The sequence below is a fragment of the Vombatus ursinus genome, unplaced genomic scaffold, assembly GCF_900497805.2.
Source record: "Vombatus ursinus unplaced genomic scaffold, bare-nosed wombat genome assembly UNPS02009205.1, whole genome shotgun sequence".
Lineage (NCBI taxonomy): Eukaryota > Metazoa > Chordata > Mammalia > Diprotodontia > Vombatidae > Vombatus > Vombatus ursinus.
In genome coordinates this window covers 45,089,299-45,113,745 of record NW_020948983.1, presented here as the reverse complement: position 1 = coordinate 45,113,745, position 24,447 = coordinate 45,089,299, and the positions used below count along the sequence as shown (strand labels likewise).

Sequence of the window (24,447 nt, the reverse complement as noted above, 5' to 3'; positions counted from 1 at the left end):
CTGCCTTCTCAATGAGGGTGGGTGGGGAGGGAGGAAGGGAGAAAATTTGGAACCCAAAGTTTTAAAAACAAATGTTAAAAAATTTGTTTTCACATGTAACTGGAAAATAAGATATACAGGCAATGGGTTATAGAAATCTATCCTGCCCTACAGGAAAATAGAAGAGGAAGAGGATAAGAAAAGGGGGGGAGATCGAAGAGAAGGCAGATTAGAGGAAAGGGTATTCAGAATGCACACTGTCTTGGGGTTGCGGGAGGGACAAGATGGGGAGAAAATTTGAAACTCAAAATCTTGTGGAAGTGAATGTTGAAAACTAAAAATAAATAAATTAATGAATCTTAAAAAAAGAAAAAAGAAAATCAGAACTGTGTTTGAGAAACTTGCTGCAAAGACTTTCCCCTCAGCTAATTGTTTCCCTTCTAATTTTCATTATGTTGATTTTGTTTGTTGAAAATCTTTTTAATTTTGTATAATCAAAATTTTGTCTTTTGTGACCCTTTCTATTCCATGTGTAGCCATGAGCTCTTCTCCTATCCATCAGTCTGACAGGTAAATTCTTCCTTGCTCCTCTTATTTGTTTTTGATGTCACATACTCATTTGGAGTTGATGTTGGTATATGTTGTGAGATGTTGGTCTATACCTAATTTCTGCCTTCTGCTTTGCAGTTTTCCCTGAAGTCTTTACCAAATAGTGAGTCCCTTCCCCAAAAATTGGAGTGTTTAGGTTTAGTGAATATTACGCTACTATGGGGTTGTTGGTTTTTTTTTTCCCATTAGTCTGTGTACCTACTTGGTTTGAGTGAGTGACCTCTCTACTTTTTTGACAAGTAACAAACCATTTTGATGAATACTGCTCTGTAATATAGTTTGTGATCTGGTACTCATATAACCAAAATCTACAAAGGTGAAGGACATTGGCCTTCTGGCTGTTCCATGAACAAAACATACCACCTCTTGGTTCTGCGCATTTTCTCTGGTTGTCCCCCATACCTGGAATGCTCTCCCTCCTCTACTCTGCCTACTAATTGCCCTCCTTTAAGTCTCAACTAAAATTCCTTCTTTCATTGGTAGCATTCCTCAGCCTCAGCCTAATTCTAGCTAATTCTAGTGCCTTCCTTCTGTTAATTATTTCCTATTTATAAGAATTACATACAATTATATACAATTCCTGTATATAGTTTGCTTTGTATATATTTGTTTGCCTGTTGTCATTCCCATTTGATTATAAGTTCCTTGAAGGCAGGGACTATCTTTTGCCTCTTTTTTGTTACCCAGTGTTTAGCAAAGTGCTTGGTACATAGTACGCACTTAATAAATGTTTACTGATTGATTGATTTTACTTAAGGCTAAATATCTAGTAGGTACAAACCTAGGACTCAGACCTTGGTTTCTTGGCTCTAAATCTAATGTACTTTCCCTTTAACACATTATATTTTGTATCATGCTTATTTGTCTCTATGTCTTATACCCATTATTAAATTCATTATTAAACTCTAAGATCCTTGAGGATAGGTATTGGATCATTTTTCATCTTTGTATCCCTTGTTCCCAGCAGAGTGCCATACATATAGCAAATACTTAAGAAATATTTGTAGATTAAATTAATTGGAGACTAAGATAGAGTTGAAGACAGATGTGAGTTTGTATTCCACTAGACCACTTTGTATTATGCTAAGGTTTCAGTGTCCCTGCTCTTCAGAAAGAGACTTTCCTGAACAGAAAGGTAATGAATCAAGAGACATGAAGGAAGAGGAAGAGAAAATAATCCTTTTTAATGTTCTTGAGAACCATTTGTGTTATTTTTTTTCATTCTATCTGTGATTTTTTTGTCACATTGCTTTTTATTTTCTCATAGTATTATACAAGCAAAGGAAAATTGAGTAAAAAGTAAAAATTCACCACACACATTAAACTTTCCACATATGGAGCTACAATTGACTAGGTATATGTATGTATATGTATATACACACACATATAATATAGATAGATAGACAGATAATTTAAAATGAGGGAATGAGTGATTTTCTTTCCCCTCAAATTTTTGTGCTGTATTATATAACTTTGGTTTTCCCCTTTTCTATTAAAAAAATTTGCTTTGTCATTTTCTGATTTCATTTCATTAAATCTTTTGTGCCTTTTCTCCCCTTCAAAGCATGTCTGTCCCCATTTTATTGTTAGTTTTTGGGACATCTGTTTTGATCTACTCTCTACTTTATCAGTGTTAAGTTTTATGGTCTATACTGAGTGGCTCAGTCTGTCCTGTTAGATTCACTGCTGGTAAGAAAGTCACATTTAGTGCACTTGCCTTCTCTATAGTTTTTATTATTGGTCACTAAACTTTCATCTCTTAAAGAGGTGATTATAGTATACAATTATAAAAACCTAGATTAAAAAGAAACATCCTCTATACAACTTACTCAAAAGGAGCAGAGGTTTGTTTGCTTTTAACAGTTTTCAGATAACCCCTATAGCAATAGCTGACACTTATGTGATACTTTAATGTTTGCCTTTTGTTTTACTAGGCACTCATTCTCTTATCTGAGTCTCACAAAAGCCTTAAGTATTATAGATATTACTATATCTATTTTATAGATCAGGAAACTGAGGCTTAGAGAGATTCAGTGACTTGCCCATGGTCATGATCATAAGGATCAGAGATGGGTCTTGAACCCATATCTTCCTGACTTTATACATTAAGCCAGGCTGCTTCTAATGAATACAATGATTTTTTTAGAATTTTATTCCAATCATATTTTGAATTAGTATTACCCCTCTCTTTCCCAATTAGCACCTTTTCCCCTAGGAGTTTATGTTTCAAAAAATAAATTTACTTATTTTGGAGGAGAGTATAATACCTCTTTATGAATTTATGATCAGCCTGAATTTCTGCTCTATTCAGGCGATCAACAACCAAGCATTAAGTACCTACAATGTGCCAGGCCCTGGAAATACAAATAAAAAAAATGAAACCATCCCTGACCTTAAATGTATACACAAGACACATATGTATATATGTAAATATGTACAAAATAAATGCAAGGTAATTTTTTGGTGGCTACCTCCGAAAAGGTAGCATGGCATAATAGACAGGGAACTCACCTCAAGCTCGTGAAGACCAAGATTCAAGTTTTCACCTTTGACACAAACTGGCTAGGTGACCCTCTGCAGCTTCCAGCTTCGGTGCTCCAGGCAACTCGATAAAACTGTAAGTGAGGAAGCAGCCACTCATTTACATTGGTTAAGGGAGTTTCTTCACTGGAAGTTTCTTGAACCAATGAAATCACAGGACCAGTACCCCCCAAAAAAAAACAAAACCCAAAACTCACATCTACACACACACACACACAAACACACCCCAAGGGACTGATCAATTTTGTAGTATGGATGTGGGAAGAAGAGCAGATTTAAGTTATACCCTAGGATAGAATTTAAATTTTTAAAAGATATTCAGTGTCTTCAGCCATCAAATTAATGGATATAGTTTTAGGGAGAATGAAATTCACTGTATAGGGGAAAAAATGTGCCTTTACTGACAATTTTTCTCTATCCTACCCTTTTCAATAAATATTTGTTGAACTGAATTTTCACCCAAATAAAAATGAGTCATGGGACTCTTAAATCCTGTTCTTGACACTTTTCTTGATGTCTTTATGTGACCAAAGGGATTGTAATCCAGAAGCTGATTATCCATCGGATATATAGAGCAGGCTTTTGCTTTCATTTCCTCTATTATGCTGCCTATTTTCAGACATTTCTTTGATATTCATTTCCTACCCTCAAAATGGGAAATGAAAAGGAGAAGAGGAAATTCTAGTCAGGTGATTTTACTCAAATTCAGCAAAAATGTATTCAGAACCTACTTTATGCAGTACACTTCTCTGAGTGCTAAGGGACAAACATAAATAAGGAACCTCCCTGTCCTCAAGACTGTTACAGTCTAGTGAGGAAGGAAAGAGGGGAGTGGAAAATATCTATGATATAAAATAGAATAAGACACATACATTGAAAGTGCTGTGAGAATTCACAGAGAAAGAAGAAGTCAATTCTGCCTGGGGGGAATCAGGGAAGGCTTCACAGGGGATTGATTTTTAACCTGGACCTTGAAGAATATTTAAGATTTCAGTAGGAAAAGATGAAGAATATGGGCATTCTAGACACAGGGAATACTGTAAGCAAAGGCATGAAATGCTAACCCTTTGGGGAAGAGGTCAGTTGAATACCACAATCCTACTAGCTCATAGGATTTAGAGCTAGAAAGAGCCTTAGACACCAAAGGGTTCATCTCTTTCATGTTACAGATGAAGAAAGTGAGGCCCAGAATGGTAATGCAGCCTGGCTAAAGCATAAAGTAGGAGAAAAAGAGTGGGATGAATTAAGGCTATTGTCTTCTTACTTCGAGATTGTAGAATGTAGAAATAGAAAAGATCTTAGTCCTTCCTAATCCAACCTTATTGGAACCTATGAAAAATTTGTTTAGTTGAAAGCAAGATTTTGGATATCAATACCTTTCATATATCAGTGTTCTTTCTCTCTTGTACATATAACTGTAGAATTGGGGATTTTGAGATTGATTGTATTTGTTGAAGCATAAATCATAGCAGGTCAAAATGCCTTATATACAGCAACCATATATCCTGGATTGTTTGGCCCAGTCCCAATTTTGAGAAAAGAAAATGGATTTTTAATGAGATTTTGCAAATGAAATTTTCTTTATCAGACCATGTCCTCTGATTTGTTTTTGTTTGTTTGTTTGTTTGACCAAAAAAAAAATCAGTTACTGTGCTTTTATACACATGTAGAACAATTTGGAAGAAGAGGGAACAAAATGTTTTGGGGTAGGGTGGAAAAAACACTGGATTTGGCATTAGAAATTTGAGTTCAAATCCCAGTACTGCTAATCACTACCTGTGTGACTTTAAGCAAGTCACTTGTCCTCTTTGGGTGTCAGTTTCTTCATTTGTTTAAAAAAAAGCTTTAGATGATCATGAAGGAACCTTTCATTTTTGTATCATATGAAACCATCTATTTTGACTAGGAAATTGTAGGGGGGGAGAAGTGGTAGATGAAAAATAGTACATTAGGCTCAATGAAAAGGCAATATGGTATAATGAATAGAGTGTTGTATTCTAAGGCAAAAAGATCTAGCCCAAAGGTCTGTTTGAATCCACCTCTGACACTAGTTGTATGATCATGGATAATGATGTTACTTATTCTCATCTAATTAACAAGACAAGCTAAAATGAACATTTCTGAAGTAGAGGTGAAACAGATGTTGCTTAACATCAGTTTAGGAGGAAAGAAAGAAATTGTCCAAGGTAGGCATTCTGTTACCATCATTCCATCAAGCTCAGGTAGTATCTGATCCTTTCTCTGATCCTACCCTTCTTTCCAATACAGACTTTTAAAACAATACCCATTTTATTGTCCATAGCTTTCAATACCAACCTTGGCTTATTCTGAGCTTTAGTATGCCAGGTATTATAGGACTGTGCCATAATTTTGTATTTATCCTCTCTTACCTATCCTTACCTTCATCTTCTAAACATGTATTTTTTAAAAAAAAGTTTAAGTTGATGAATTTTTTGTTCATCCACATTGGTCTCTTTTGACAACTCTCCCTTTTCCTAAATGCCAAAATTGATTATATACATAACTTCATATTTTAATTCTGTAAAACCTTCCATCCCTCCTGAGCTAACTTTCCCCTACAGAATTCCTTTCCATAAGTTCCTTTATATCCTTGCCCTGAACTCTTTTAAATGTGCTTTCCCTAAAACTAGGGAATATGTATATATTTATAGCTAAATATACACATATATGCATATATGTGTATACATATGTGTGCATATATATTACATTTATATATAGACATATATGTGTGTGTGTGTGTGTGCGTGTGTGTGTATATATGATTTATGACCAGCTTTCCTTTTCCCTATCACAAATTCTAAGATATGGTAATCACCTCCCAGCAAGGTTCTCATCATTACCACCTAGCAACCAATCCCTTCTTATTGGTGAGACTCAAATCAAGAACATACATTCCCTTGGTGGTTTAGTGACCTTTTGAAGGATGAAATTATAATTAAGGCAAGCTGAGAAATTATTAACTGTTATGGTTTTGTCAGATCAAGAGATCCAACAGATGTCCAGATAATTGAAACCCTTCACTACTTCTATATCATACTACATTTGTGATCTTTTTTCCTGAATTTTTCCTCTATTTCTTTTTTCTGTCCAGGGGTCTGTCATGTATTTCAATGATAATATCTCTTCTGCCCCACTGAGATTTACCCAAATCTCTACCATGCTTGCCTCACCTCTACTTCCTAAATTTTTTCACATTAATATATTTTCTTAGTATACAGTTATCCCTTCCACGTCACAACTTTCCCCATCACGGTTTTGATATATGATGGATCAGCATAAGAAATTAAATAGGAATTTTCTGGGAGTTTTGCAGAAGCTACAGTCAACACGTGAAGGCCAGTAGACAACATAGAAAAAGTTCAGAAACTCAGAAATGTATAAAATATATGTATAGTATTATATAATATCAACATATTTTATCTTTTAATGCCATAATAATTCAGACTTCTTCTGGGATACAAAGGAAGAGCCAAAACATTATATGTAGATTTTCCAAGTTGCAGGGGTTGGGGGGGTGTGCCACACCCCTAACCCCTGTGATGTGGAAGGGATAACTGTATAATGCTATTCCATTTCCCCTTTTACTTTTTATATTTCCTTTTAATAATGTTTACCTGTCCAGAACCCTATTTCGGCCATGGACCTCATTGGAGCTTGTCTTTCAGACATGTGAAGTCAAATTTGCCTCTTTGACTTAGGTTCTCTAGTTCACCTTGTTTGATGCCTACACTTTGCACATTTGTGTATAATCATCTCATCTCATGTCATAACTTTTGTTACTCTCCCCTCGGATTTTGTCTCTTTTGGACTTCTAGATACCTCTACTGATCTTTTTCCATTGCAATTATTAAAAGAAGCTAGGTGGAATAACACCAGACTATGTGCTAGTCAGGAAGACCTGAATTTAATTCAGTCTCAGACATTTATTAGTGTGAACCTGGGCAAGTCACTCAATATCTAACTCAATAGCCTCGTCTGTAATTAAGGATAATCATAGAATCTACTTCAGGCTTGTTGTGAGGATTTAATCAGATTAAGATATTATATAAGTATATAAATATTAGCTATTAATATTAATTATATTATAACATTATATAAATGTTAGCTATTATAATAATTCTGTTTGGCATTTCATTTTATGTATATAGGTAGGGAATGTTTATACCTCTCCTTTCCTTTTCAGTTTAAAGTCCCTTTGCTTAAATTTGCAAGATTCTGGAAAAACATATTACCAGCTCTCATTAAGAACAATCCATCATTGGTTAGGGACCTGTAATTCCTATAACTTAGTAACAGAAATAGTATTGAAATCAAAATCCCATTCTCAAACACCATTGTCTTAACCAATTGTTCATTTTCCAATCTGCCTTTCTGTTCTGACTGCAGTTTCATTTAGCCACAGTGATGAAAATACCACCTGTCCCCCTTATAGCTTTAGTTTCTTGCCCAAAACATTATAATCTTTGACAATGCTTTCTCAGTTCCTTCTTACTTTCTAGATGACTAGTGTGTGTGTGTGTGTGTGTGTGTGTGTATATATATATACATATATATATATGTATATGTTGATCACAAGAAGTCAATAATAGTCATTGATTTTGACAGTACTTGGGAAGTTATCTATTATGTCTTAGATACATGCCCCCAAAAGACAACAGATCTCTCTGTTATTGTTATCAAGTCAACATATAGCTACCTCAATATCCCTCAATAAGAAATCTTCAACAACTGCTATTTTTCTCTTTTCCCTCAACTTTTGTTGGATGATTCATCACTTGATAGCATCTGTGGAACTATATCATTTTTTCTATGGAAGGCAAATAACTGTTTTTACCTCAGAAGTTCTACCTCCCTCTACTTCAAGAGGAGCTTTATCTCTGTTCCTTAGACCCAATTGTTCAGTGGTCTCTTTCTCCTCTCTGTCATTTTTTTATACCTCAACCTCCTTACACAGCTCAAGAGTCCCTTCTGTGTCTCAATTTTTTCTTTGTGTAATCAGTCACCCTTACTCCATTTTGAGTAACTCAGAAGATGTTATAGCTTGATATCTTTATCAGATAAGAACACCTCTACTGAATCTATCAATTAAACACATTCAACTAAGGGCATGCAACTAATTAATCAATTTGGAAGGAGTGAAATCCACTGGCTAAAATGAAATGAAACACAGAAAGTTTATTGGAATTGATTAAAGAGATTCAGGCATGCACTAAAGGTTTTAGATAAAAGAGCAAGCAATTTTGGAGCCCAGGATTCAAGTGCCTGGCCAACTCAGTGGTGAAAAACATTCTAGCCATGCCCCTGAGATGGCATCACTTTGGGGAGAAGAATCTTTGTCTCCTCCAACCTCTCTCCCAAACCAGAGGTAGACTGTGTGACAGCTCTGAAAGATCTAGAAGACTTGGACTTCCTATAGGCATCCTATCAGTCTCCCTGGAAATAGCTGATGGCTGTGTTTGCACCGAGAACTGAAGATAAACTAGGCACATGAAGAAAAAGCATCTTCAAGACTCTACAAGGAACCCAGCAGAAAGCTACACCATAGCTAAACAACCTTATGAGGGCTCCATGAAGGGGAGAAAACTACTTCTAACAAAAGGACATCTTGGAGTTGGGAGTTACCATCTTTCTCTAAGTTTGAGCCCATTTTCCCCTGGACTCTGTAGGTAGTTGTGGGACACTGTGTCCTTGGTTTGAGGGGAAGGGGTTGTACCACATCTTGTATACAAACTTAATAAATGTCCCTTTCAAAAGGCTAAATGTCTGACCGGCTGATTAATATCAATGAATAATCATTTTGGGGAAGCACACTAGTGGGGGCTTGTATGCTATAGTACTAGAATATTATCCCTAACCTTTCAGGGCAAGGTTCCCCTCGAACCCTGAGAGGAATAGTGACCTTGCTCTAGGAACCCAATGTGTCAACATAAATGTGCTTTATGATAGTAGTCCCAGGGCATTGCTACATTGGTTTTCACATTGAAGCTTTTTTAAAAGAATCACTGAAAGGCATTCTTCAAGCCTCCTTTACTATTTCTTTAAGGAGAGATACATATATGCTTTTAGCATAAATAGTCATAGTCATGACAGAAATATAAAAATCATATATTTAATGCAAGTTTCTGCCCTCCATAACTGCTTAAATGAGATCCTCAGTCCTTTGTCATCCTTCCTGGTAGCTTCCCTGGGGAAAATTTCTTTGTATGAGTAATTGTGAGATGTTCAATTCTGGACTTTTCAACATTCTTGCCTCATTAGCTTCTCATCTTGTTTGCACCTTAATATCTTTACCCTACTCCCTTTCCATTATCTAACCAACTTTCTATCTTATCTTCTACCTTCACTTAAAAACTTGTCTTACTTATCTTGTTTTTCTTTTCAAAGCATATTGCTCTCTCATCTTTAGACCTTCCAAATTTCTCCCAATATCAATCTCTGACCTTCCTCACATTAAACAAAAAAAACCTCCATCTCTACCCCAGAATTCCTTCTCCTTCTACTGTTTCTTCAACTTAAAACCTTCTGCTTTTCTTCCATACAATCTTCTCTCACCATAGCCCAAGTAGAATATAAATATCCTTTCCCCTAATGATTGCTGTGACTCAGTTATACTTAACTCCAACATTTCTCTGTGTTGGTCACTTCCCAACTCCATATTTTGCTTCTGTGATAGTTGTTTCTTATCCTGAACAGATTTATTTTACCTGTTTAACAGAACAAAATTTGTTTTTACCTACATTTATCTTTACTCTCTGCTCCCACATAGCAACTTTGTTTTGTAATCTTCCTTGAAGTTTACAGTTTTTTTCAAATTGAATCAAATCAGAAAACCTCCTGGGGCTGATGCCTTTTAATGTCTTGTTTATTTTGTGGCAATAGTACTACTTTGGGTAATAGTCTTGAAAAAAAAAATGTGTACACCCGACCCACAGAACTAAATCCTGAACCCTGGGGAGGTTTCCTTTGTTTATCACACTGAAACCATAGCTGAAAATAAGAATCTAATTTTAGTGATATCTTAGGACCAACTTATTTTACTCAAGTGTTTTGGGAGACATTTCTAAAGTATAGAAATGCATTTGTCTCAAGTTATAGTTTATAAAACCCCATGGTTCTCTTTGCATAGTTATTATATTAGTAACTTAATCATAGCTTATCATTCAAAACTTAAAACATTGAGATTTTTCCTTACCTATTTTGAAATGTACCTTTAATTTGATCCTAAGGAATAGAAAGCAAATGAAGATTCATGACAAATGAGTAGAAATTAATTCTGCTGAGTGCTTTTGTGTGCAGTGTTTATCCCATTAATGTGGTCTATATTTCTTGGAAATGACTAATAGCCAATGGTAAGCCACACAAAAAGACATTCAGAAAATCATATACTTTTAAATTATTTTGCTCACATATATTTTTATAACTTTTTTTTTTCTCCTGTTGAGAAGCTCAATGGCCAGGCCTTTATAGCAGCTTCAGTTGAGGGGCTTTTATCCATATTGGCAATTCTGGGAGAAAGTGGTGATGGAGAACAATTTATATTTTCCTTTATTGTTATTATTGTTAATGCTTTAAGGTTTGTGAAAGACTTGTGTGACCAGCTAGAAAGCAAGCTGCAATTTAAAGAAAATGAGCGAAGTTGCAGCTATAGGTTAGCTATGTGCTTCCTGGTTGTTTGTACAATGACATCCCCCCCTATTTTTCAGGAAAGTTGAAAGAATGGAACCTTATTTTATATGGGACGGCTGAGCACCCTTACAATACATTTAGCTCCCATCAATCTCGGTCAAGGATGCTGGAGATTTTAACTCCAGAGCTTGAACCATCCAAAGCTGCTTTGTTTCATAAACAAGTGGAAGCCACAGAAGATGAAGAAGATTATACAGGTAAAGGCTTAAGGAGGAGAGCCATTTTAAGTGACTGTAGCTTAAAATGTGGGAACTATTCCCACAAAGGGTGGGTGGTATAATTTTGCCTTCTTTTTTTTTGGAAAAAATAATAATGATAATTTGCACTCACACAGCTCCTTCCATCCAAGGCTCTCCTAATATTTTACAGACAAGTAAGTATTCTACAAACAAGTAAGTATCCAACCTTTCCCAGATGGGGAAACTGAGATATGATAGCCCCATAGTGTATTCATTGTTACCCTCTTTCCTTCCAAGGATCCTATTTTCATTTTTTAACTTCAGTAATTGCTTTCCCATGTGTGTCCCTTAATGCCCATTAGTGCCTTCCTTTTGAGATAACCGTCAACTGTCTATGTATCTTGTATACACCTAGTTATTTACATATCTCCTCCATCAGAATGAGAGTTCCCTGCAGACAGGAAGTGTTTGTTTGGGTTTTTTTTATATCCACAGCTCTTAGCATTGCAACTGGCATATAGTAAGTGCATAATAAATGCTTATTGACTGACTGTCACTTTCAAAATGAAATCAACCCTTAAAGCCTTACTGAAGAAGTATATACGGCTTGACCCATGTGCCATAAGAAAGTTTTTGTTAAGACAGAGGAAGAATGAAAGGAGCAAGATGTTATTGGATTCAGCCACAGCCTCACAGAAGGGCTAATACAGGACTGATTGTGGGCCCTAGAAGGATCAGGGCAACAGATAGTGATGCTATACAAGGAAAGACTTACAGAATGTTATAGAAAATGCCTTCTGCTGATACTTTGCTCTGTAGTCATACTAGTAAAAATATTTTCAGCACCCTCTAGATTTGATTGCATTCCTCACTTTAAACTGCTGTGTTGGTGCCAAAGAGTCAGTTTGGAGGTCAGATGTATAACTAGTATGTGAGGGGAGAGGGGATTCACACTTTGATATGGAGGTTTCAATTTCTTACATTTAATCACAGTCTGAGGTCTAGTGACAGTAGACAGGTAATGGATGTGATGCATAAAATCTTTAGCAACACCTTTTTTTGTTTAATGGAATTAATTCTATGCCCTCTGCCTTTGAGACTTCACCAAAGTGAGAAACTGGGTCACCCTGATTTTGCAGATTTTCCTTAGATAAATATTATGAATGCTTGATAAATTATGGAAGATATTTAAGCATATTGATGTTTAAATTATGCAATATACTTCCGAAAAGTAACAAAATGGAGAATTCAAAATTCTGTGAATGATTCGTTTAATGTCTTCTGGCTTCAACTGGTACCCATCAAGCATAAATTACTGTTGACTCAATTTTTAAATTTCACCTACCATTCCTTTAAAAAAGCATTGCATTATGCATGCCCTGATCTACTGTGCATTTCTTTCTCTGTGGTTTATAAGTTATGGCAAGAATAAATAATTACTAATGAGTGACTGATTTTTTCCCCCAAAATTTTCATCTGACTTTGGCTTTATACACTGTATTTGCATTATAATACCATCCTTGAGAATTCCTATCTTGGAACTGGCTTTTAGTGAAGTATTTGTAGTTCTTTGACTAAACTCCTTTGAATGGAAACCAATACATTTCTACCATATTCACAAATCCTATTCCCTACTGTTGTGGTGAAGTTTGAATGCAGTTTTCATGGAAAATATCTTTTTATTGTTATATGAAGGTTGAAAGGCATCTTTGTAAATTATCTCAAATCTCTAATTAGGCATCTTACCTTGATAAAGGACAAAAGCAAACTCTATTTATAGAATGATCAGGAACCACCAACATGCTTCTTGATAGAAGCTGCCTCAACATAGCCCAGAAAAACAGGAGAAAGTTCATCAGGTAACCAGTCAACAACATTATTATGATGCCATAGTGTAGAAAGCACTATAATTAGGTGTTGAGGGAAGTTACAAAGGAAGAAGGTGGATTTTTGAGGAACTTTTAAATTGATGAGGGAAAGAAGATAAACATAAGTGAATACAAACTAGAATACAAATGGCAAATGTCCTCACACACTCAACCAATTATAGAAGCTCAACAAAGAAAGGTAAACAAATGCTTAAGGATTGGTGAGTTATGGAGGTGACCTGAGCCAGGTGTTTTTCATCATGGAAGACTTTATGAAGGAGGTGAATCTTGATATGTAAAAACTTGATTTTTTTAATTCAGTGAATAAAGGCTTACTCTATGTTGGTTAATAAGCATTTATCAAACATCCTCAGGCTCCAAAGAGCATTTTTGTTTTTACCTGAGCTATCCAGTTTGGTTATGTAGGCTAGCAAAATAATTAGGACAATCCATGAACTCTTCTCCTTTATAATGTACAGTGTAAACTCAAGACTTAAACAGAATTTCCAAGACCTCTCTGTGTGACTGTCTCTGCAACCTTCCTTGTCTCATACTCTCAAATATGCTCTTTGTCCCCCATGTAATAGACATTTCATTTGTAGGTTAAAGAATTTCAGGAGATTATCTCTTGCATCTAGCTCCTTCCTCCTTCATTCCCTCCCAAACCTCTGTCCCAGTTAAGATTGAGGAAAGAGGTCATTTTTATCAGACACAGTCATTCCCTTAGCACTGCAAATGAGGGGTTTCATGGAGAAGCAGGCCCAGAATATAGCTGTTTCTCATCTCTGTCAATACTGCTGCGGCAGTGATGGTCTGTGATGCTGAAAAATGTAGACAAATGGCCAAAGAATGCATAGAATGAGCTCAGTAATCTAAGCAAATGTGTTTTCCAATCCACCCACGAACTGGAAACAATTGCACAATGAAACAGGGATTTGAATTAAAGGCATTTTCAAATGATAACACCACAAATTGGCTCAAAGTGATACTGAACAAGTAAAGAATAAAATCTCTTGTAGTGGGTGAAAATAGAATCAATCCCAAAGCAATATGAAACTGCATAAAAATTAAGGGGGGGAAAAGTCAAATAAATGATAAGCATTGAAATTTCAGGGAGAACTAAAGATAATATTAAAAAATCTACCTGTATCAACTAGAAACCTTGAGTTTACCTGGGGGTAAGGAGTACAAGCAGGGGAACGGGAAGAAATAACAACATATAGATATTTCTCCAGGGACAGAAATGTTATGAAGAGAAAAATGGTTTAGGAGGGGAATTTAGGAAGGAAAGAATTCATGATGCAGAATTTGGAAAATCAACAGTGTTAAACCTTAAGGGAAAGAGAAAAAATATACATGTGTAGTACAGCAAGATCTGGAAACTTTTAAAAGATGATGTAAAAAATTAGGACTTTGTTTTCCAAGGCAAAACGGTTCATTATTGGCTGGATAAAATGGGGACATTTTTCTTTCCTCACATTCCCCTGGGAAATTTCTGCGTCCTTTCTGTGTCTGCATTAACTTCTCCCCTAACAGCTAAAAATAATAGTTTGCATTTATAGAGTGTTTTCCCTCCTAAAACTCAAAGGCCTTAATAATGTACTATTTAGCTTCTCTTCATATCCCCTAGGAATCCTATGAGTCAGGTATGTATATATAAACTCCCAGTAAGGGATAGGGGAGGAAAAAGATCCTATCAAAACTGGCTTAAGGAATATGCCTGGTAGGCTGACAGCCTGCAGCTTTGTCAAACCAGGAGAAGAGAATTTTGTGTCATCTACACAAAGTTGTACAGTCTAAGTGTTTTTAGGAGTTCAAAACTGGTGGCAATCCCTGTTCCACTCATATTGGAAGAAGAAACAGTTGCTAGAAGTTTTCAGAGGATAGCTGATCTCTTCTTCATTTTCGTTACTCATAATCTCAACAATGTGAAATTTTGAGATAGTCTGTCCAGGATACCAACAGTCATAAGAACAGCAGTATTTATTAAGCATCTGCTTCATACATCCCTGTGCTAAGCACTAGGAAGATACAAAGAAAAGTTCAAGGACCTTATAGTCTATCTAATAGGGAGACACTAACAGAGGTAGCTATAATCAAATACGTTAGAATTACAAAACGGTACTCTGTAGGGTTTGAGGGGGAAAATAACTTGCTAATAGAAGATACTGAAGAGGGCCTCATGGAGTAGGTAGCATTTAAATTGGACTTTAAAGGATGGGTATCACTCCATCTTTCCCAAGAAAACCCCAAATGGGGTCATGAAAAGTCAGACATGACTGAAACAACTCTCAAAGAATAATTTTTGAATGGAAGTCTGAGTTATTCCTTCCAATTGGCTGACCCTTGAAACTCATTAAGAAAAACTCAATGCTATAGCATTCTACATGGCTTTGTTACCTGTGGGAAATTAATCAATACTGTGACAATGAATAGAATCTCAGAGTTGAAAGGGACCCAACCCATAACTGAACAGTTATCCCCTTTACATAATCTCAGAAGTTGCTATCCAATTACCTCTTTTAATTAGCTCATTCCATAGATGTGGTTGTTAAGAAGTTTTTCCTTACATCATGCCAAATTTTGCCTCTTAGCAAACCGCTACTATTCCTCCTGGTTTAGCCTCTGGGGCCAAGGAGAACAAGCCTAGCTTTTCTTGTGATAACCCTTCAGATACTTGAAGATAGCTTATTATTGTGGGAGTTTGTTATCCTGGGTTCCTTGAGAGCTCAGAAGAATCTCACCCACCAGAATGTCCAAATTGCCTGAGGTCAAGTAAAGTGAGTAGCCAGACTGAAAGGAAAAGACATTTGTTAGTATACTAAGAAAGACTGCTCTCTGATGATTTTTAGAGTACAGATTGGGTTTTTATAACTTTAGTCTGTCTTGGAGTATGGCCAATCAGCAGCATTCTGCCCCAGAAAAGAATTGGGGGATGTGTGCAAGCTTTGGGGGTCACAGTAGTTGTAAAGGTCAGGTTTGTTCTGTGGCAAAATGCATTTCTCTATGGTTAGTCTTATCAGAATTCCCCACTTTGTCGGGAGATCTCTAAGACAGTAAAGGCATCCTTTTAAAACAGAATCATTCTTGTTCTTCCTGTTAGTGCCAATAAGGAGAGAAATAAAGTATAAATCCAATAGCTGTTTCCTTAGTCTCAGAGGTGACTTCATCTGGAGAGAATATGTTTTCCCCAAACTCACTGTACTCATATTCATCCTCCTCCACACTGACATGTCACCACCAAATTTCTTAATCTCCAGGATCAATAGCACTAAGTTCCTTTGGCCAATTCTCAGTCTCCAGTCCTCTCACCATCCTGGTCACCTTATTCTGCAGCTTATTAATGTCTTTCCTAAAATGTCATACCTGGAAATGTACACGATACCACCAATCTGATCTGACCCCTATCACTACAATTAGCTTCTTCATTCAAGACACCTTTTAGTGAAGCCCAAGATCAACTTAGCTTTCTTGGCCACCATGTCCAATGTTCACTCCTATTGAGCTTGCAGTCCACTAAAACCCCCAGATCTTTCATAAAATCACGAGGTTCAAAGGACATGAGAAGTCAGTACACCCAGCCCTTTCCTCTACACAGGAACACACCCAAACTGTCCCAAACAAATGAAAATCCATCCTATTTTTATAAGGCAATTTCATAACCTCCCTTGTTAAATCATTCCAGTGATTAACAACCTTCTCTGTTGGTAAAGCTTTCCTTCCATGGATACTCCTGCCTCTGCATGCCTTTGCCCATGCTATTTTCCCTGCCAGGAGATCTTGCACTCCTCCCTGTTTCTCTGAATCTCCCCCTCTATCCTTCAAACCCCAGCTCAAGTCCCACCTTTTCTAGGAATGCTCTCTCCTTCTGAATTCCTATAGCACTTATTACCTATACCTTTTATATGTCCCCTTTTATATACGTATATATACAAACACATATGTATATATTTATGTGTATACAGATATCTAGATAGATAGCAGCTAGGTGGCACAGTAGATAGAGCACTGGACTTGGAATCATGAAAACTCATCTCCATGAGTTCAAATCCAGCCTTAGATACTTACTAGCTATGTGACCCTGGGCAAGTTACTTAACCCTGTTTTCCTCGGTTTCCTCATCTGTAAAATGAGCTGGAGAAAGAAATGGCAAGCCACTCCAGTATTGTTGCCAAGAAAACCCCAAACGGGGTCACAAAGAGACATGACTGAAAAATAACTCAACAACATATGTGCATGTATACGCATGTATTATATATATATATATGTACTTATACATACACATATCTATATAATACATGTACACTATATATACATGCATATATATGCGTATATGTGTGTATACCCACACATACATACACACACATATATATATGTACAGTCTAGACTTATGATTTCCTTGGGAACTCAAGATGAAGAAAATGTTCTTCGACTTAGAATCTTAGAGAGTTTCCCAGGCAACTGAGATATTACATGACTCGCCCAAGCTCACACAGACAGTATGTACCAGGAGCAAAACTCAAACTCAAGTCTTTCATGACTCCTGGATCAGTACTGTATCCGCTATATCATGTCTTACTTTTTCATGTGCTGCCTTTTATTGTTCATTCTGTGTGTTAGTCTATAAGGTCCTTGAGGGAAGGATCCAAATACTTCTTTTACATTCCTTGAAATTCTATGGTGTCTTGGACATAGTAGGTGATTAGTATTTGGTGATCTTGGATTGACTCAACTAGATAATGCTTAAAGCTTTTACACTGTTTATACTTATCAATAAAATGGGGATAATAATAGCACCTACCTTCCAGGATTTTTGTGAGGATCAAATGGTTAACCTGTGTAAAGCATTTTGCAAATCATAAATTGCTATATAAATGCTATTCATTATTATTATTCTTATCACGCTTTAAGTTTTCAACTTTCTTCGGTCATCAATGGGGACAAAGCCAACTGATCACCCTGAACTTAAACACTTTTCACATATTTGAATAGTGATATTAAGTCAGTCTCCCCCCCACCCAGCCTTCTGCTCTACAGGTTAAATAATTCTTGATCCTTTATTGTTCCTCATAGTTTTTTAATTCCATAATTATTTTGATTACATTCCCATGAAACCCTGTCCAAAGTATTCTGATCCCTCTTAAACTGGGTCCCAGAATAAAACAAAAGACTCTAGCTGAGGTCCAGCTGAGACAACGAGAGGGTTACCTCCTGTTTTAAGAGGATAAAATTTTGAGCCAGAAGGCACCTTCAAGATTGTCTAATAAGAAATCTCTTGTTTTACTGAGGTTGAACTGGAGCATGATCCTGGGTTCACATATTCAGAGCTAGAAGAAATTATGGAGGCAACTCCATGATTTTACAGATGAGAAAACTCAGGCCTAGAGAGGTTAAGTAATTGGGTAGTAAGTACCAGAGCTGGGATTCGAACCCTGGCTCTCTGATTCCAAATGCAGCCCATTTTATACTGAATTAGGTTGCTTCCCGGTACTTTTTCTTTTTTAATGTTGAAGTCATTTATTTAAGGTCTCATGGACAGTAAGGTAGCAGAGGCAAAATTTGACCCCAAAATGTGACCTTCAAGCTCCAAATCCAGTCTTCTTTTTATAACACCTTTGTAAAAGTTTCTATACTTACAGTTTTGCCTTTTAATGTAAACACTGAGTCATAATGGTGCACCAGTTTCTATGTATGGACAGAAGGGACCAGATTGGTTGTCTTCTCATCACCTTCGGCCTTTGATGTCGGGGTTGGACGTTCTTCATGAAGTTGTTTCATTGACAGAAATCATCTCTATGAATGAAAGAAAACACTTATTTCTTTAAGGTGTGTGTCATCCAGAGTGTGGCAACAAAGGGTGTGATGGACCAAAAGCTGACCAGTGCTTGAACTGTATCCATTATAGTCTCGGAAGCATCAAAACTGGCAGGTAATGAATGAGAAATGCCTTTTTTTTATTTTTCAGGTTCAGTACTATAGAATCAAACATCATTTTAACAAGTTTGTTTGGGCTTTTTTTTTTTCCAACTATAAATCCAAAGTGGAATTAAGGAGATGGTCAATTCTACTGGTGTCCAACTTTACATACTCCCTACAGTAGATCCTGAATAGTACTCACTCTGGTGTTCAAGTACTGGCTTCAAATCCTATCTCCAGGGGCAGCGAGGTGGCTCAGTAGGTAGAGCACCAGCCCTGAAGTCAGGAGGACCTGAGTTCAAATAAGGCCTCATACCAAACACTTGACACTTACTAGCTGTGTGACCCTGGGCAAGTCACTTAACCCCAATTGCCTAAAAAAAAAAATCCTATCTCTGACACTGAACCTTGTCCTATGACCTTGGGCAAGTCATTTAATCTCCCTAGTTCTCTGTGTTTTCATTTATAAAATGTGGGATTGGTCTAGATGACCTCTGAGGTCCCTTCCAGCTCAAGATTTAAGATCCTGTAACCTCCCTTCAAAATCATCATGAATCTTGCAGCAGCTAGGTGGTGCAGTGCATAGAGTTCTGCCTTAGAGTAAGGAGGACCTGAGTTCAAACCTGACCTCAGACATTTGACACTCACTAGCTATGTGACCCTGGGCAAGTCACTTATCCCAGATTGCCTCACCAAAAAAAAAAAAAAATTAAATTAAATTTAAAAAAAATCATGAATCATGATGATCAAAATCATCATGAACAAGTGTCCAATAACTTGCGGGCTTTCCACAGAGTCTGGTTCAGTAACATCTCTCCAAAATGCCCCTGGAGAAATAGTGTCACACCCTAAAAGCTTGTCCTTTTGTTTTCCTTAAGTAATAAGGAGGAACGCTTCATTATATTTGGAAAATACCTAGGCTGAAGGTGACAGATATGGAGTGAGAATAAGGTTTAATATTCTCTTGGTCTTAATTAGCCCACTACCCACAAAATGGAAATTAACCTGGGGCTAACTGCTTTGAGAACATATATAAGTGGCATTTAAAAACCAAAATTATCACAAAACAATAGATTTAGAGCTGTGACCAGAGATCTCAAACACACAACCCATAAAACCTCAGTGTGGCCAGAAGCAGATTAAAATGTAATTGGGAAATGTTTAACGAAAAAAATAAAAATACATTGTAACATAGATAATGTTATTTTTTTTTAAGGAACTACATAGCCTGCAGGGTTCCACTTCTATTTGAGTTTGATACCACTGATGTAGACACAGGATCCTAGATCTATATGATGACAGAGGTCAGCTAGTTCAAGTCCTTTATTTTACTGATAAGGAAAAACATACCTAAGGAGGTTAAGGGCTTGCTTAATTGTCCCCACAGGTAGTAAATAAATTCAAGCCAGGTCATCTGTCCCAAAATCCAGTACTCTACACGACAGCATTCTTTCTGTATAAACTGGAAAATAATTATTTATTTGAAGAATTAGAGCCTATATTCTTTTTTTTTTCTGAGTTCTAGTTTCAGAAATTAAATTTAAACTTTAAAAATGCTTTATTTTTTATTATACTTACTATACTAGTGGAAAGACAGCTACCATGTAAAAGTTCACTTGTGTCCTTTTAGCTCAGATAGCTACGGGCAGAATTCTTTGCCCTAGCAGTCTGAAGGTTGGTAAATGTGACCTGTGGACTGCAGATAGGCCCTTTTTATTGTCCTCTAGAATGTACACCACACTTATTCTAATTATGAAGGGTTCTGTTAGTTTCTCCCTATTTCAGTGTCTTTCTTTCTCTCTTCCGTTTCCCTTCCTCTGTCTACATGTTCTGTCCTGCTCTTTCCTCCTATGCATCCTCACTAGGTGCAGCCTAGCACTAAGGGTGCTGACCCATCCTAGTCTCTTCACTACTCACCATCCCCTTTCCTCACTGGCTTCCACAATTGGTCTTACTCAGGTCATCAGTTGACCTAATATGGGCAGCTGTCTGTGGTTGGTAGACAAGACAGTCAGAACTCTAATAACAAGGTGCATCTTCCCCAAGCAAAACACCCCTGAAATAAAACAGCAGTGTCTTCTTCCATTTAGTGGATTCAGGAAATAGGAAATGGAAAATTTCTCCATATTGTAAGAATTGTCTTTGTTGACCTGTACAAGAAACTACTTCCAGTTAATTAAGAAAAAAGTCACCAAGAACTTCTACTTGAATTTTTTAAAATCTGTCTTCCAACTGTGCTTTGCTAATGTAACCACAATTTGTGTTTCAAAATTCATTCGTGGGCGTCTAATTTCCAAAAGATTATACTAGTACCTGATTGATGCTATTGAGTTCTTACAAAAAACACATAATTCCCTTTCCTTAAAATAGAATTTCCTGTTTCTGCATATACCCCAGTGTGCCAGTGTTAAAAGTATGGAATGCCTTTGTTTTGCTATACTCAGTGCTGTTGGAGTACTTATTGGGTCTTCCTCTTTCCCAGGAAATGTGTGAACGTTTGCCCCTTGGGATACTTCAGTGATTCTATATCAAAGAGGTGTCGAAGGTGTAGTAGGGGATGTGAGACCTGCATAGGCAGGAGTCAGAATCAGTGCCTGTCCTGCCGACGTGGCTTTTACTACCATCAGGAACTGAACACTTGTGTGACTCTGTGCCCAGCTGGCTTTTATGCAGATGAAAGTAAGTGTGACCCTCTTTAAGTTTATAGAAGACCTGATTGTCCACAAGGAGTTAAAAATGCTGAGTTGACTCTCAACTATTCAGGGGTTGATTATCAGCCATCCCTGGGTCTTCCAAGCCCCTTGCTAACTTTTCATTATTCACTCTCATAAAGAAGTGAGAGATTGTCAAACTCAAATTAGCCAAATGTTATATGCTAACAGTTCCTACAAAGATGTACCCAGGAAAAGAGGTTTGAACTAAAACTAAAATGAGGTTTTTGTGTAATCCACAGAATTAATAAGTGCCAGGCTAATAGCCATCAGTGAAAGACAAATTAGTAAATTAGGCATGAATGGAAAAAACAGTTATTTAAGTTCTTACTAAGTGCTAGGTATTATGCTATGTACTGGGGATACAAATACATTTTTCCCTTTTTGAAAGGGAAAAAATCAAGTCTTAAAGTTTGAAAATTTTAATTTATCCTGACTTAAATGGGATAGGAAGGAAAGGAAATAACCATTTATATAGCAACTACTGTGTGCCAGGCACTGTGTTAAGCACTTTACAAATATTATCTCATTTGATCCTTACAACAACCTTGAGAAATAGATGCTGTTATTATCCACATTTTACAGTTGGGGAAACTGAGGCAAATAGTGGTTAAGCGACTTGCCCAGGGTCACACAACTGTGTCTGAGGCCGGATTTGAACTTAGGTCTTCCTAACTCTAACCATTGTGCCCCCTAGCTGCCTAAAGGGCTTGGCAATAAGCTCCTTGACCTCGCATCTATTTAGCTTTTTATATGGTCTCAGATTATTCTATCATGGAGTCCTAAATTTAGAACTGGTAGGGCTGAGTATCCAGCCCCCTCATTTTACAGATAAGAAAATTGAGGCACAGAGAGGTTAAATTATTTGCCCAGGATCATACAGCTAATAAGTATCTGAGGTGAGATTTAAACCTAAGTTTTCCTGACTTTGAGTTCATTGGAGTATGCTCTCCACTGCCCTGCCCTTTCATTTTATTAACTTATTGCCTATTTCTGGAAGTCCCTAATTTATGAATAGTTTTCCCATCACAGCTTTGAAACTTTGGAAGATTTTGTTGTTTTTAGACACTGTTGTTCGTGCAGACTTCACTTACATTCTTTTCTACCATTTCTTTCCTTCTCCATCTACTCTTCTGCCCCTAAATCTCTTACCTCCTTCTCTGTTTTTTTCTTTTGTATAGGTCAGAAATATTGCTTTAAATGCCATCCAAACTGTAAGAAGTGTGTTGATGAACCAGAAAAATGTACCATATGCAAAGAAGGATTCAGGTAAAACATTGGCTTTGAGGATACAGAAACTGGTTTCAAACCTGAGGATTTCAGTGGTTTTCACTATTTTTAGTTTCTATCATTTAATTTCTCATGTTTATTCATTAGTTCCTAAAGTTATAGTTCCAGCAACCCCAAACTATTTCAGTGTAAGAATTTTTGGTCCATTTAAATTCATGCTTTCATTATGGGATTGTTGTGGGAATTTTTAAGAACAGGAGTTAAATGAAATGAGTTAAAACAATGGAATTTTTAAATGAATTTGGGGAATTAGTAAAATTAGTTCCATATCATAGCATAATATAGTGCCTGGTGATGAAAGAGGTGAGAAGTAGTGAGGGGTCCAAGCTCCAGCTCTTCTGAGTTCATTTCCTCCCACCAGCACTCCTCCCTCCTGAGCAACCACTTTAGAGCCCCAAATCCTTCTCTTCCTTTCTCTATCCCTTCTCTCTCTGTCTCTCTGTCTCTCTGTCTCTCTCTGTCTCTGTCTCTGTCTCTGTCTCTCTCTCTCTCTCTCTCTCTCTCTTTTCTTGTGTTCTCCTTTCCCAAATTTCCTCATCCTTCCCAAAGGGGTGAGGATAATCAGGGTTTAAGTGGGAGGGAAAGTGTCCCAGTTCCTTTTTCTTTCCGCATTATCAAACATAGCTTCATAAAGAAATGATTGTGTACAAAGTGTCTTTAAAATTGCCCTAAAAGTCACTAGTCATTTTGTTTTACTTGAAATAACCTTCCAAAGATATAAGTATTCATTATTTGTTTCTCAAAAAAAAAACTCAAAGCATTATACTAAGACTATTTTTTTAAAAAAAATTAACAGTAATTTCTGTGGCAAATGTTCCAATTATAAAAATTATTAATTATAAATTAAATTACTAAAAATACTTGGAAGCAGTGTTGTCCTTATTAAAAGAATTGGGCAGTCACCTAGGTAGTATGATTTGGGGAGCAATAGTAAATTTTGGCATCCCTACACTCAAAATATCTCCCCACCTACATGTCAAGATGCCTAAAATTCTGCCATCAGGAATTCATTGCTTCTTCAAGTGGTCCTTTTTTATTTTTTAAATGGAGTTATTACTTCCAGGAAATAACAGGTTTAATTACTAACACTTCAGATGTGAATTCGTTTATTCTATTACTTTTCTCCTAACAGAACAAACTGGTTTGGTGGGCAGGGATACCCAGCAGCCCTGGATATCTTGGGAGGAAAATAGGGAAGAAGAAGTGAAAGGAGAGAAAAAGTAGGGGAAAAGGCAATGGGGGTGCCAAAGATAAACTTCATATACTTCATAATTTGAAAGGTCTGATCCTACTAGGAAAAGTCCATAGGATTTAGAGCAGTAATCTAGTTCTGCAGGGAAACTGAGGGTTTAAGTGTTTAGCCCAAGGTCACACAGGAAATAACTAATAGAGCTAGTATTTAAGCCTCCAACCTCAGACTCCAATCTGGTGCTTTTTCCACTGTACCAGACAAACTCCATAGTATGGGGTTCTTAAGGTAAGGATGTGTGTGTGTGTGTGTGTGTGTGTGTGTAGTGAACCCCTTGTGGAGTCTGAGGAAACTTCCCTCTTTTCTGAATAATGGCTTAAAATCCATAAAATAAAATACAAAGGATTACAAAGGAAACTGAAAATAAAGATGTAATTTTTTTTCTCATCCAAGGTAAC

The 24,447-nt window shown here is 36.7% G+C and overlaps 1 protein-coding gene across 2 annotated transcripts in view; it reads left to right on the top strand.

Moving 5' to 3' along the window:
- PCSK6 (proprotein convertase subtilisin/kexin type 6) overlaps positions 1 to 24,447 on the top strand; it is a 250,644-nt gene that overhangs the window by 193,893 nt on the left and 32,304 nt on the right. The window contains exons 14-18 of one of the 2 annotated variants that reach the window (XM_027852143.1): positions 10,854 to 11,033; positions 11,171 to 11,209; positions 18,710 to 18,812; positions 21,282 to 21,478; positions 22,692 to 22,779. In XM_027852143.1, the coding sequence (XP_027707944.1) occupies positions 10,854 to 11,033; positions 11,171 to 11,209; positions 18,710 to 18,812; positions 21,282 to 21,478; positions 22,692 to 22,779 (607 nt within the window). The remainder of the gene's footprint in view (positions 1 to 10,853; positions 11,034 to 11,170; positions 11,210 to 18,709; positions 18,813 to 21,281; positions 21,479 to 22,691; positions 22,780 to 24,447) is intronic. The other variant, XM_027852144.1, reaches the window with a different exon arrangement.